The sequence below is a fragment of the Leptodactylus fuscus genome, chromosome 1 (assembly GCF_031893055.1).
Source record: "Leptodactylus fuscus isolate aLepFus1 chromosome 1, aLepFus1.hap2, whole genome shotgun sequence".
NCBI classification, from domain to species: Eukaryota; Metazoa; Chordata; class Amphibia; order Anura; family Leptodactylidae; genus Leptodactylus; species Leptodactylus fuscus.
Window position 1 is genome coordinate 337,807,053 of NC_134265.1, and position 15,304 is coordinate 337,822,356.

Here is a 15,304-nt window from a genome sequence, read left to right on the forward strand (position 1 = left end):
ATTGTGTTTTTGAGACCTCTTCATTTTTGTGCCATCATTGCCACTTTTCCAAAAAGTGGGGGTCTGGGCCATAAGCTCCACCAAATGCACCATCATTTACACTAGAAAGCTAGGAGCTGGCTTAGATTTCCTTCCAGGTGCACGGAGTGGTGGTGGATGCTCTTCATTTATGAGAAGGTTGTCCTAAATGACTGATGATGAGAAATAGAATCCCCCTGTGTGTAACAAGTCTCCATATAAATGCACCTGCTCTGTGATAGTCTCAGGGTTCTGTTTAAAGCGCAGAGAGCATCATGAAGACCAAGGAACACACCAGGCAGGTCCGAGATATTGTTGTGGAGAAGTTTAAAGCCGGATTTGGATACAAAAAGATTTCCCAAGCTTTAAACATCCCAACGAGCGCTGTGCAAGCAATCATATTGAAATGGAAGGAGTATCAGACCACTGCTAATCTACCAAGACCCGGCCGTCCCTCTAAACTTTCTTCTCAAACAAGGAGAAGACTGATCAGAGATGCAGCCAAGAGGCCCATGATCCCTCTGGATGAACTGCAGAGATCTACAGCTGAGGTGGGAGAGTCTTTCCATAGGACAACAATCAGTCGTACACTGCACAAATCTGGCCTTTATGGAAGAGTGGCAAGAAGAAAGCCATTTCTCAAAGATACCCATAAAAAGTCTTGGTAAAAGTTTGCCACAAGCCACCTGGGAGACACCAAACATGTGGAAGAAGGGGCTCTGGTCAGATGAAACCAAAATCCAACTTTTTGGTCACAATGCAAAACGATATGTTTGGCGTAAAAGCAGCAAAGCTCATCACCCTGAACACACCCTGATCCCCACTGTCACACATGGTGGTGGCAGCATCATGGTTTGGGTCTGCTTTTCTTTAGCAGGGACAGGGAAGAGGGTTAAAATTGATGGGAAGATGGATGAAGCCAAATACAGGTCCATTCTGGAAGAAAACCTGTTGGAGTCTGCAAAGTCCTGAGACTGAGATGCAGATTTATCTTCCAACAAGACAATAAAGCAAAATCTACAATCGAATGGCTCACAAATAACCGTACCCACTTGTTTTTGATTCTTCTCCCAAATATTAAAATTTGATATCTTTTATGTTTGAAGCCTGAAATGTGGCAAAAGGTTGAAAAGTTCAAGGGGGATAAATACGTTCCCAAGGCACTGTACTTATCTCTGATCCACAGGATAGAGAAATAGGAGATCGGGGGCTCAAAAGTCTCCCTGATTTCTCCCTGTGAATGTAACGTCAGTGCACTTTTGTGGTCAGGGCTCCATTCACTTATTTGGGGCCGCCAGAGATTGCTGTTGCCCAGGTGTACTGGAGTCAGGACCATAGATGCACATATAATAGAGCTGAATTACAGAAATGGTGATTCTCAGTGTTGAGTGGGAAGAGACATTCTTTGTTTATTTTCTGGCTCTGTGGTTTATTCCCATGTTCAGATAAGGTTCATATATAGAGATGAGCGAACGCTATTGGAAACAGCCGTTTCGAATAGCACGCTCCCATAGAAATGAATGGACGTAGCTGGCACGCGGGGGGTTAAGTGGCCGGCCGCCGGCAAAGTCGGCGTGCCGGCCGCTTCCATTAATTTCTATGGTAGCGTGCTATTCGAAATGGCTGTTTCCAATAGTGTTCGCTCATCTCTATTCATATAGTGGTTTTTTAGATGGATGTATTAGAAGTGAATGTTATAAACTACTGCTAGGAAGGTGCGGCTTCTCCTTGTGGAGATCTAGCGTTTATAAGGTGTCTTCTTGTTCAGTTCTCCTCCAGAAGGTAGAAAATTGTCTCTCTTGAGACGCCTATAGATAATTACCCTAAAAGACAACGCTACACCCATTAGAATACCCTGAACATGACATGGGATGTCAGCTACCTATAGTTGCCACTATAGAGACAGTTTTCTTTGTCTGGAGCTGAGCTATTTTGCAGACTATGACTACTTTCCCAATCTCTCATGTTTTTATGTTGTATGTCTCCTTCTGGCAGGTACGGTGACGGATACATCATGATAGGCTTCTCTCTTGGATTCTTTGTGGTGATTTCCACACACATGAGTGAGATTGGTCAGGAACTCTTCCAGGCAAGCAACCACAAGGACAACCTGACGAGCATCGCTATTTCACAGTCTTTGAACAAAGCCGCGTCCTGCGGAGACAACTGGTGAGAGACGGCTTGGTAGAATAACTAGACTGAATATAGAATACTGTATGTACATAATAATTCTCAATGATTGGATTTTCTAAAGCCCCCGTCATGTAATATTAGTATAAATCATGATATTTCCTTACTTGCTCATCATGATAGTGTTCATATTGAATTGCAGCATCAAAATCCATGATCTGACTGAGCTGAAAGAAATGTACGCCATCATTACCCTGGATGATGAAACTAAAGGTAACTGACCACCTTAAGATACAAGTTGTAAGCTGGTAATAAGATATAAACCACAAGCTTGTGTATCTAGTAGGGGAGCGGGCACTGCTGGATGTAATGTTATCATTCAGCGCCTGCTCCCCTACTAGATATGGAAGCCTATGAGACAGAGCAAGGTACATAGATAGCAGCAGCCCAAACTTACATAACTGTATATAGGTGAGCCTCTTGGGAGTGAGTACCGTATATACTGGAGTATAAGCCAAATTTTTCAGCACAGTTTTTGTGCTGAAAATGCCCCCCTCGGCTTATACTCGAGTCAGCAAAACAAATTAATTTTTTTTTTTTTTTTTTTTGGGGGGGAGGGGGGGTCTATGACTAGTCGCAATAATAATGTATAGAATCTCCCATACAATGGTGCAAAAAAAAAAAAAAAAAGATTTAAAAAAAAAAAAAAAGTTGTAAATCCCTCCTTTCCCTAGAATACATATGAAAGTAGAAAATGACTGTGACACACAAACACATTAGGTATCCCTGTGTCTGACAGTGCCCGGTCTACTGAATATAGGGGATCTGCAGTGCTCCTGTTCTGTCAGGAAGGGGTTAATAGGAGCACCGCAGATCCCCTATAGTCAGCCAGGCTGAATTCCAAGTGGGGGGAAAAAAAACCCAGTCCTCAAGCTCAGGGAAGGGGCAGACAGACAACCAAAACACCCCCTCCCCTTCCCCAGCAACTACTGCACCCAAAAACTCCGACCATTTTAATTTTTGAAATTTTCCAGTAGCTGCTGCATTTCCCCCCATCGGCTTATACTCGAGTCAATAAGTCTTCCCAGTTTTTTGTGGTAAAATTAGGGGCCTCGGCTTATATTCGGGTCGGCTTATACTTGAGTATATACGGTAACCTAAAAAGTATCAAATGTGTATCTAAATGTACTATTTATTTTATTGGCTTTCATGAAGCCTCATTTTTATCTTTGATTTAGTAAATGAGCGTTGTATATGGACTTGTTTCAGATACTTTTTCAATCCATTGTCTGGAGTTCAAATAGACACATAGCAGGGAGAGCAAAAGGTAATATCGGCATACGGTTCACAAATAGGACCACATATAGTAGATATATAATAGTGACATTTATATGGTTTTTTAGACCATATAAAATGTTGCCTCTGCTGCTGCTTTTATACTCTTTTGTCAGTACCAGTTCACTGCCATCTACAAAGAGTTCTCCGCAGGTTTGTGCACTGCAATGGGATAGTGAATTTAGATTGTGAGCCATGCTGGGGGTAGAGAGAGATGATGGCTGTAAAGGGCATCCTAAGACATAGACATTGATGACATACCAAGAACTAGAACTATGTGTATAAGAAGACAATGTGACCTATCGGTCTTTCTTAGTGTTTTGGCCCTCCAACACTGCATGTCTACTGAGAGTCAGATTATATATCTCCTATATGTTTATATATATATATATATATTTTTTTTTCTTTTCTAGGGTTAGATAAACTTTCCTGGACAGATGACGGTCAGCTCTTGGCTGTATCCACACAGAGGGGTTCCCTCAATGTCTTCTTGACCAAACTTCCTATCCTTGGAGATACGAGCGGCACTAGGATTGCATATCTCACTTCTCTGCTTGAGGTCACAGTGTGCAATCCTGTGGAAGGGGTAATTCAGTTATCTTTTCTACCTCCTTTATATAGGTGCAGAAGGAAATGGCTTATATTTGAATAGAGACTTTTAGAATATAAATTCACTTGTGGCACTTTTGCTACCCTTTGGCCTCTATAGCAACTCACTTATACGTATAGGGCAATGAAAGTGCCTGTTTCCACCTTGAATAAGACCTCTCATGTGCATCGACTTGTAGTCGCTTGTGTTCATGTGGTAACGTGTAATTTGCTTGTTACTCAGGAGCTCCCGATCACCGTCTCTGTTGAAGTGGAGCCCAATTTTGTGGCTGTCGGCCCTTATCATGTTGCTGTGGGAATGAACAATCGTGCCTGGTTCTATGCACTGACAGAGAACGGTGAGAGTTAGATTTAGTAGATGTCAACATTTCATTAGAGGGCTGGTCCACAAAACATTTTGGCAATCGCCATCAGTCCCATAGGGAATGAATGGAGCTGTAGTGATCATGTCCACAGAGAACAAGAGACCTTCTACCATTAAAACTTTTTTTTGTGGATAAGACGTCGGAATAGCCTTTAGAAAGGCTATTCGTCTCTTACCTTTAGAAGTGGTCTCCGCTGCGCCGTTCCTCAGAAATACCGGTTTTTACCGGTATGCAAATGAGTTCTCTCGCAGCGATAGGGGCGGGCCCCAGCGCTCAAACAGCGATAAAGGCGTCCCCACCGCTGCCAGAGAAGTGTCTCCAAGCGCCGCCTCCTTATTCGTCCGCCACGTCATGTTTAATGTCTTCTTCCGGCGCAGGCTCGTAACTTCTAGCAGAGCGGACTGCGCAGGCACACAGGCTATGGGAAAATGGCCGCTAACAATAATGTGTAAGCGGCCTTTTCCCTGTGACCTGTGTGCCTGCGCAGTCTGCTCTGCTCTGCTAGAAGTTACGAGCCTGCGCTGGAAGACATTGAAAATGACACGGCGGACAAACAAGGAGGCGGCGCTTGGAGACACTGCTCTGGCAGTGGTGGGGACGCCCTCATCGCTGTTTGAGCGCTGGGGCCTGCCCCCATCATTGCGGGAGAACTCACTTGCATACTGGTAAAAACCGGTATTTCTAAGGAACGGCGCAGTGGAGACCACGTCTAAAGGTAAGAGACCAATAGCCTTTCTAAAGGCTATTCCAACGTCTTATCCACAAAATTAATTTTTTTTTCAACATTAAGTGTTTTATTAAGGTTTTTCCAAGGGTTTAACAAAAGGGGAGAGGGGGAGAGGAAAGGCAGGGGAAGATCAGGGAAACAATGGGAAAGAACAAGGGAAAAAAAAGGGGTCAGGAAAGGGAAACAGGGGGAGGGGGAGGCGGACTCTGACGCAGCAGAGTTACAATGAACAATGCATCTCAGATAATTAGAGAAATAAAGAAGAAAAATGCAACAAGAACCATAATATGTTGTAAAAGCATAACAGAAGAAACAACAATCTGCAACACTAAAGTACTAACGGAGGTTATGCGAGCACCAGAAAGGTAAGTGACAAGAAAGAGTACCAGAAATAGGAAGGTATCATACAGGCGAGGAAGGGAAAAGAGCACGAAAGTCAGTAGAGTAATAGAACATGTTCCACAGTAGCCAGGTCTGATGGTGAAGTCGGTCATCAGGGCGAAGCATCGCCAGCATGTCCTCCATTGTACGGATATGTAGGAACTCCTTAAGCCAGGAAAGGAGCGTGGGGGGGGGACTGGGACTTCCACAGTCTCGGGATGACCAAACGTGCAGCTACCAACATAAACCCCAAAAGCTTGCGAATAGGTTTCCGGAATTTACGAGAGAAAAGAGAAAGGAGCAGAGGGGCCGGGTCATCTTCTAAAGCAACACCTGTCACCTGAAGAATAACCCCTCTCACACTATCCCAGAAAGGGCGAAGAAGGGGACATCCCCACCAGATGTGAGCCATCGTGCCGCGATCGGTGAGACATCTCCAACACCTATCAGAGGTGGTCGGAAAGATGGCGTGGAGCAGAGTAGGGACCCTGTACCACCTAGAGAGGATTTTATAATTTGTCTCCTGAGCCTTGCAGGAAATGGAGAACTTATGACACATTTCAAAGGCTGACGACCACACACCCGGCGGGAACACCACCCCCAACTCCCTCTCCCAACCCCCCACGAATGGTGGTAAGCCACTCTCCGAGCCCTCTAACAGAAAATTGTACAGAAGAGAAACCGTATGTCCCGGTCGAGAAGCAGAAAGGCAAAGGCGTTCTAAAGGCAGAAGCGGTCTGTGGACATCCTGCGACCGCCTCAAGGACGAGTAAAAATGGGATAATTGGGAGCAATGCCAATGGGCAGCTACTGAGTCCGGCCTGGGGGCTAAAGCCAACAACTCCGAACGGGGAAGGAGAGTAGAGGCAGAGGAAACATGCGTGAACCGGAGAAGAGGATGGACAGGGAGGCGACCCAGAAAGGAGGAAGTAAACGCCGCTGGAAAGTCGGGGTTGCCCGAGACTGGAGTCAGAGGGCCGTCATTCTGGAAGAGCAAGCGCATACCACTATAAATTCGACACACACCCATGGTCTGACTCGCTACGAACGGGAGCAAATAGGGCTTACAGTCCGTCCAAAACTTCCTGTGGAGCCAAGGGAGCGCCGTGAGCGGTATAGGGCTCAAAGACTCTTCTAAGGCAACCCAGAGCTTAGAGCGGGACGAATGGTGCCAGTCAAGAATACGTGTAGCGACTGCCGCAAGGTAATATTTAGAGCAGTCAGGCACCGCCAGTCCTCCTCTCTTCTTGGGCCGAGACAGAGTATTCCGAGCAATGCGAGGGGGTTTAGCAGACCAAATAAACTTACAAAAAGTCTGTCTAACCATTGAGAAAAAAGATGCTGGGAGAATACAGGGGACCGTTTGGAAAAGATACAATAGACGGGGGAGAACGTTCATTTTCAAGAGGTTGATGCGCCCCAACCAGGAAAGACCCCTCACATCCCAACGACCGAGATCCGATCGCAGCGTGCGCAGTAACGGAAGAAAGTTCAATGAATAGGTGTCCGACAGGAGAGTAGGAAGCTGAACTCCCAGGTATCGAATCGACTTGTGGGACCATTGGAAAGGGAAAGAGGCTCGGAGAGAACTAAGGACCGTCGCAGGCAAGGAAATATTGAGCGCGGAGCTTTTAGAGAGATTTATCTTATAGTTACTATAGGAGCTGTAAATGTCAATCTCCTTAAGAATGGACGGGAGAGACGTAAGGGGCTGTGTGACAAAGAGAAGGACATCATCAGCAAAGGCGGAAACTTTTAGGTGTAAGCCACCCGTTCGCAAGCCATTAATATCAGGGTTCTTCCTGATCGCCACCAAGAGGTGTTCCATGACCAAGGCATATAGCAGAGGGGATAGGGGGCAGCCCTGACGCGTACCATTGTAGATAACAAAGGGAGCGGAGAGGGAGCCATTGATTCGAACCCGGGCCTCAGGGAAGTTATAAAGAGCTCGAATGCGAGTAAGCATAGACAGGCCAAGTCCTAGTTGAATAAGCGTGGCTTCCAAGAACTTCCAGTCCACCCTGTCGAACGCCTTCTCCGCGTCCAGGGAAAGAAGCAACATAGGCGTACGCGAGCGCTGAGCATGACGGATGGCGGAGAAGGCCTTCAGGGTGTTGTCGCGGGCCTCTCTACAGGGGATAAAACCCACCTGATCCGGGTGAACAAGATCCCCCATGTGTGGGCCGAGCCGGTTGGCTATCAGTTTGGCGTACAGTTTAGCGTCTGTATTAAGAAGGGAGATAGGCCTATAGCTGGAACAGAGGGTATGATCTTTGCCCTCCTTAGGTAGGACGGTAATGTGGGCTTGGAGGAAGGAGGAGGGGAAGGGCGTATCAGGAGAGACTGAGTTGAAAGCGCGTAGAAGAGGCCGGAGCAGATCAGCCTTAAGAGTTTTATAAAAAATTAATTTTTTTTAATGGTAGAATCCCTTTTATCACGGAGACCACACAGCACTTGATTTTCCTGAGACATGCAGCACTTTTGTGATTTGTTTTCCAGCCATGTGGTTTGTACAGATAAATCCTACAGATTCAAGGTGTTTTGCTCATACCAGCCGTGGAGCCATAAACGACTGCACAAAACCATGTTAATTTACTTAGAAAACCGCATGCCTTGTAATCTTGGCCACACTTCACAAACCTCTAGGAGTGTGGGCAGACTAAGATCTTTAAAATTTACTTCTTGCAGGTGTGGAGAGACTGAAGGACATGGAATACCTGGGTACGGTCGCCAGTATGTGCCTAAATTCTGACTATGCAGCTGCTCTCTTTGAGGGGAAAGTGCAGCTTCATATGGTAAGGTATCACAGTATATCCCATAACAGAATAGGGGGCGTTTCTGAAATGTTGGCTTAACAGCAGCAAATTGGGAAAAGAGTTTTGTTAGCACTTTGCTGAATGCAATGCAGGAAACTTGTTCAAAGTAAATTTTTCAAGTTTGGATAAGACAGAAGAATCTATAAAGCTGGCCATATATATTAGATTGATGTCTTACCCCCAATTTGAGAATAGGATTTTCATTAGTCTGATGTCTAATGTGCATGGCTGGCCTAAGCTGTCATTTTTCAATGAGACACTCTGTGGACTACATAGAAGGTAACGGTCTTTTTTGGTTTTAGAACCTTAGGTTCGATATATCTGGTGGTTTATGTGGATCTATAATATTAAACATATACTAGTACTAAGGTTTAGACCGTCTCACTTTGTGCCAGATTTATCAAAGTGCCTGATCCTGTTTGTTAGCATATTCTTAGGCTGTCTTGTGTATAAGCGTACACCACCTATTAGTTGACTCAGTTTATGACAAAAATAATAATCTTCGTCATTTTTTTGGTAGTACAGTGTTGCATATTAAATCCAGCCGCAACTTTTTTCCTGATAAGCCCCACCCACCTGTCAGACAAGGCACTGAAACTATCAGGAGTTGTCTAAAACCCTTAATAAATGATTTGTAAGGCATGCATGTCAGTTTTTTGGCGCAGATTACACATTTTTCTCAATAGATGTGTTTTGTTGACTTATTTGCAGATAATGTGTTATAAGGGAAGTTTTCATTTTTCAGTATAACTCAGTTGTGTATTGAGCCCAACAACAGCTACCAGTCGTGACCTGTATTACTTTCTGCAGATTGAAAGTGAACCTCTAGATTCTCAAGAAGAGAGGGAAACCCGTCTCTTTCCATCCACTGATGAGAAGTATCGGATCCTATGCCATGCGCTTACTGGAGATTTCCTTATTTATGGCACCAATGTAAGTTCTTTTCTTTATCACAGTGCTAGCCTCTGCCCGCTACTTCATCTGTGTGTTGTTGGCTTTGATGATCTGCTTATATTCAGCGGATCATCAATGATCCGCCTACTTCGGCATTTCGGCAGCTCTCAAGCTGGCCTACCACTGAACTTGTTCCTCGTGCCATACCTGTGATTGTTCCGGCATCTCAGCAGCTCGCTGGGACGCCATATAATGAGCGTGTTGTTGGTGTTAATGATCTGTCAGCTTGACAAGAAACTGCCAAGGTGTTTTCTCAAGTCAATGTCTGAACACTCCTCCAGAATTTGCTTCTGACTTTCTGTATTTGTGTCTCCCCCTCCTCCCTCTGGCTCAACAGGACACAGAAGACTTACTTATGAAGAGTCTTCTGTTGTTATCTGTGTGTTTACATAGTGAGATAACAGACCTGGCGTTATCAGCAAGCTGCAGATTAGCTGATAATGCTGGCAGGCAGAGCAGTGTAATATAGTATGTGAACATAAATTCATAACAGTCGTGAAGCCATGTCATATACCGGGATAAAAAGTAGTCTATGTTTAAATTCGAGGTTACAATCTATCTATGTGCCAAATTTCATCCAAATTCGTTCAGCCGTTTTTGCGTGATTGAGTAACAAACGCACAAACGATATAATAGGATAGGATAGGATTAACACTTCCTATAGACTAAAGCACAAGTCAGTGGCAGCGGCTTCCATTACATGCACAGTGACACCAGTTTGCCTCCTTGGTTTCACTGCGTATGTGCTGGATATTCTTGTAATGGCGTATCCCGGTCTGTGGGATATCACTTAAGCCAGAAGGGTTGTGATTGCAGATAGTACCACATGACTATTTGTGACTTTTAATAGGTAACTACCATTTTACATACGCTGTATTGTATGTACATTTTCTACATAATGTTGAATGGGACAGTTTAAACAAGAGCATATATATCAAGCTATTCCCCAGTAGGATAACACTAGTGGTGGTATAGGAGCAGAATATTAGGCTCCTTTTAAAGAGCTATAGATACAACTCCAATATCTTAGTGCTTTGTGTCTAGAGCGGACTAGTCAAGTACTTTTACCTGGAAGATTGGCAGTATGTGAATGAATATCGGCACCCGGTCAGTGTAAAGAAGATATTTCCTGATGCATCTGGGACTAGACTGATTATAATTGATGAGAAGACTGAAGGCTTTGTCTATTGCCCTGTAAGTACACCAATGCATTTTACTTGTACATTGTGTTTTACTTATTCTTATACTGATAGCTATTGATCGGTAAATGTAAGAGCCACTCCTAGCAACATTTAATGTTATAAAAGTTACATGACTTTGCTGCCTAGTGCCGAACTCTCCTGAGAACCCTCTCTAGGCTACAGTACTCCTCAGTGACACAACAAGGGTTGTAATGATGGAAATGTCAAATATTGTGGAGTGTAAATGCTGCAGAACTTTCTTGTACGTGTCATGGCAGGTCTGGAGAAGCAGCTGCATAGACTTCTACAGACACAAAACAATCTGCTAAAAGCTTTGCATGGTGTCTTGTCACCGTTACATCACAGCACACTCATTTATCAACAACTAGCATCTGCCTGCGACTTCGTCTGCGGGTTGGTGTTGGCACTAAGCCGCTTATATTTAGCCAATTGCTGTTGTGGATGATCCACCTGCTCCTGCGTCTCAGCTCTGCTACATTGCAGCATATGCGCAGCTTACTCAGTTGTCTGTACATCTCTGCATATAGAGAGCGTACTGAGCTGTGCTACAGCGCTGCTTAAGCTCTGCTACATCTGGCCATTTGGATTATAGGGGTGTTCTTATGTCAGTGTGTGAGCAGCTTCTGTGTTACAAAGGGCTGAATGGATGTTGCTGAAATGTGCCAAAGTTCGATCAGCCTGCTCCCGTGTCTCGGCTCTGCTACATCGCTGCATATGTGTAGGATACCCAGCTGTATGTACAGGTTTGCATATGGAGAGCCTACAGAGCTGTGCTACAGTGCTGCGTAAGCTCTGCTACATCAGGCAATTGTGATTACAGGGGTTTTGTTATGTGACTCTCTGAGCAGCTTCTGTGTTACAAACGGATATTGCTGAAATGTGCCAAAGTTCTCCCCCCCTCCCCCATCAGACACAGAACAACACATTCCCGTCGTAGTCACTGAAACTCTACACCCGATATACTCCTCTTGCCCACACACAGCCTGCATGTTCTGTAGTCTCCTGATCTTCCATGAAACTCCATTTTCTTTCAGCTTTCACACTGTCCAGCTTCATCCTATATAACTCCGCCCACAAAATAGTGTGTAACTCCACCCACTGCGTAGCATGATCCTATCCTAGAAAGGCTGAAGGACCTGTGATGATATCTTCACAGGTCCTTTAGTTTTGTGTGAACCAAAATTCCTTCACTGCAGTCGTGTAGTGAATTCATTTACTGGGATAAAAAGTAGCCTATGTTTTAATTGGGGTTCCTATCTATGTATGTGGCAAATTTCATGCAGATCCGTACAGCTGATTTTGTGTTATTGAGGAACAAACATCCAAACCCACAAACTTTCAAATAAATAATAGTAGGATGCATTTCCAGAAATATCCATTATATTCATATATCACACATTTATGGCATATGGCCACAAGATATGTATCATAAGGGTCTGATGAATGTAGAAAAACCTCTGAGATCCACATCTATCTGACGGGAAAAGTGGCTGCTCATGTGTGGCTCCCTCCGTTCACTTTCATGGGAGATGCAAAAGTGAGCGTGCTGTATACACTAGCTGGACTTAAAATAATAAGTAGTAAGTAGATACTCACCTATGTATACCGCCAGGGATTCAACGGAGGGTCTCTATCCAGTTTCTTGGTCTTCCTGACCTCTGACCTGCACTGTAGCCAGTCATGAACAGTGATGTTCTGTTCAGATGTAGCATCACCTCTCAACCAATGATTGGCTGACATGTTTGTGTACAGGGAGAAGCTAAATAAGGGCTAGTTCACACGGGGCTAGGGACCGCGTATTTTGGTCCTGATTCTGACCACGTCAGAATAGGACCAAAATATGCCTGCCACGACAGTCGCAGCTTCCCGCTCCGGAGTAGGCCCAAATAAATGCCTAGTCCGGAGGGTGCTGCCGTGAGGCGGATGCCGGGACTGAATCAGCTGCGGAATCCGCCTGAAGAAAGTTCAGTTCGCTTCTTTTTTTCCGTGAGTGGGAACATACCGCTCACGGGAAAAAAGGAAGCTAGCGGTCTACGTAGATCTCTATTGTGAGGGGGCGGATTCTGAGGTGGATTCAACATCAAAATCCGCTCCCTCTTGCCCCGTGTGAACGAGCCCTAAAGACTGGGGACCAGACTGTTCACTTGAACCCCTGCTGAATGAAGAGGCGAATACTGTATACAATGTTTATTATTTTAAGCTTCACTATGGGATCTAAAAATGGCGTGGAACACCCCTTTAACGGGGTTGTTTTGTTTAACTTAACTGAGATGTGCAGGAGTCTGGTTCCCAGCACCTCTGCTGATCAGCTGTTTGCTCACATTGCAGTCCCATTCACTAGAATCAGACTAAACTTGAAGTACCTTGCCTGGGTAGTACAAAATATATGGATCTGTATTGATCTGGCAAACAGCTGATCCCCTGCCAATCTGATCTATCGTAAAGAGAGGTCATCTGTTATGTTGCTGGGAGAAACTGTCTTTCGTTGTTATTTTATTGTTGTTTCCTGTTACTTTCTAGCTGAATGACAACTTATATGAGATTCCAAACTTCTCCCCGACGATTAAAGGAATATTATGGGAAAACTGGGCCATGGATAAAGGGGTCTTCTGCGCATTTGACGACGATAAAGTGTTCACATATGTCTTTCATAAAGACACCATACAAGGTACATTGATGAATGGTAGCCTTACATATAGCGTATGTGACTGCAAGAGAAAAGTATGTTATTTTGTTCAACCAAATCCACATGGTCACTGACTATTCTGCCCTTTCCGTGTTCAGTTCATTCTCCGAATACTGAGCCGTCAGCAGGACAACATGGGGTTTATAGCTATATCACAAACCCTGAAATGCAGTCGCTGAAGAACTCGGGTTGATTTATATTTGGGGAGAATGTGGAAATCTAACGTCACTTATTTCCCTGTTTGTTTCAGGCTCCAAAGTCATCCTGGCAGGTGGCACCAAACTACCTTATGGCCACAAGCCCATCCTCTTACACAACGGTGAGCTGACTTGCCAGACTCAAAGCGGGATGTTAAACAATATCTTCCTGGGCACTCACAGCTTCCTTAGCAACATGAAGGACGCAGAACCCAAAGATCTGAAGAAAATGTTAACACAGACGTTAATGCTACGGAGGTAGGTTTGGAATACCTTGGTCTGTATCCTAAGAACAGTTGGCATTGTAAAGGGTTGGCAGATCCCCTTTTTATTAAAAGGGGATCTCCTAATATTGGAACTACACATCATTTTCTGCATGTTCTATATGACTGCATCCTGTATGTATATAGCAATAGTGGACTGATGAGATTTGTATACTTCCCTTTATGTAGGTTCTCAGATGCCTGGAGTGTGTGCACCTTGTTGAATACAGAGGAGGCTTGGACTGAGCTAGCCCGGGCCTGTCTCCATCACATGGAAGTGGAGTTTGCAGTGCGGGTTTATCAGACTATTGGCAATGTGGGCATGGTGATGTCCCTTGAACAAATAAAGGTATAGGATGAAAATGCTTCTCTGTTTGTATATTATAGACTGTATACTACTTTCCTATAATATGATATTCATGGCTCGCCCTTCTTTTTGGATATTTCTGATCAGCCACAATCCAGAAGTCTAAAGGGCATTTCTGGGACTTTGCAAATGATGACCTATTTATAGGATTGGTCATCAGTATTAGATTGGTGGGGTCTGACTTCTATCTCTGCCACCAGTTAGCTTTAAGGCAGGTGGTCAAAGAACATCGACGTGTGATGTGTCCTCTTCTATGTTTATGACGCACTCCTCTGTAGATTTGGTTATGACGGTGACTGGTATTTCAGTTCCATTCACTTGACTTAGGGCTCGTTCACATCTGCGCCCGGTCTCCGTTCTGCAGGTTTCCATTTCCTGCACAAAACTGAGCAGGAGACGGAAACCTGCAGGACTCTTTCATACCCATTCATTTGAATGGGTTTGAAAGATGTCCAGCCGTGAGCGCCAGTGAGCGTTTTATGCTCTCCGCCACAAAACCGTTTTTTTAAAATCAGACAGAGTCGGACATGCAGTACTCTGTGTCCGATTTAAAAAAAAAAACGGTTTTGCGGCAGAGAGCATAAAACACTCACCGGCGCTCACGGCCGGACCCAGTCTGACAGCTTTCCGTCTTCTGCATGCAGAAGATGGAAAGCTGAGAACGGACTCCGGGCGCTAGTGTGAACCTTGTGTTAGACTGAACTGCAAAGAGCTATGGTAGTGCAAAGACACTACATAGTGCATGAAGCTGTGCATGGTGCAACAGTGAAGAGTGGGGTTGATCCGATCTTGAGATTTCAGGATCAATTTTAAAATCCGATTTCCGATCATTTTCCATCTGATCACGATCGTGAAATTTACTCGATTGCCGATCGGAATCCGATCTTTTCCGATCCCGATAGCTCAACCCCAGTTACTTTATGGAGTAGGGTTGAGCCGATCTTGAGATTTCAACATCGATTTTTTTTAAATCCGATTTCCGATCATTTTCTATCCGATCCCGATCATGAAATTTACTCGATTGCCGATCGGAATCCGATCTTTTCCAATCCCTAGTGAAGAGGATGCAATGGTGGTGCTGTGATTCGGACCAAAGCGTTTGTATGTTCTTCTTTTGTTTACACGTGTTTCCTCTGGGTACTCAGGTTTCCTCTTACACTCCAAAGACATAGTGATAGGGAATTTAGATTGTAAGCTCTTTATATGTCTATAAAGCGCTGCGGAATACGATGGTGCTATATAAGTAAACAAAAT

The 15,304-nt window shown here is 44.5% G+C and overlaps 1 protein-coding gene across 1 annotated transcript in view; it reads left to right on the forward strand.

Moving 5' to 3' along the window:
- WDR19 (WD repeat domain 19) overlaps positions 1-15,304 on the forward strand; it is a 47,672-nt gene that overhangs the window by 7,395 nt on the left and 24,973 nt on the right. The window contains exons 9-18 of the mRNA XM_075261319.1: positions 2,014-2,187; positions 2,351-2,421; positions 3,897-4,069; positions 4,316-4,430; positions 8,254-8,360; positions 9,192-9,314; positions 10,380-10,529; positions 13,058-13,205; positions 13,474-13,678; positions 13,873-14,032. Coding sequence (XP_075117420.1) covers positions 2,014-2,187; positions 2,351-2,421; positions 3,897-4,069; positions 4,316-4,430; positions 8,254-8,360; positions 9,192-9,314; positions 10,380-10,529; positions 13,058-13,205; positions 13,474-13,678; positions 13,873-14,032 — 1,426 coding nt within the window. The remainder of the gene's footprint in view (positions 1-2,013; positions 2,188-2,350; positions 2,422-3,896; positions 4,070-4,315; positions 4,431-8,253; positions 8,361-9,191; positions 9,315-10,379; positions 10,530-13,057; positions 13,206-13,473; positions 13,679-13,872; positions 14,033-15,304) is intronic.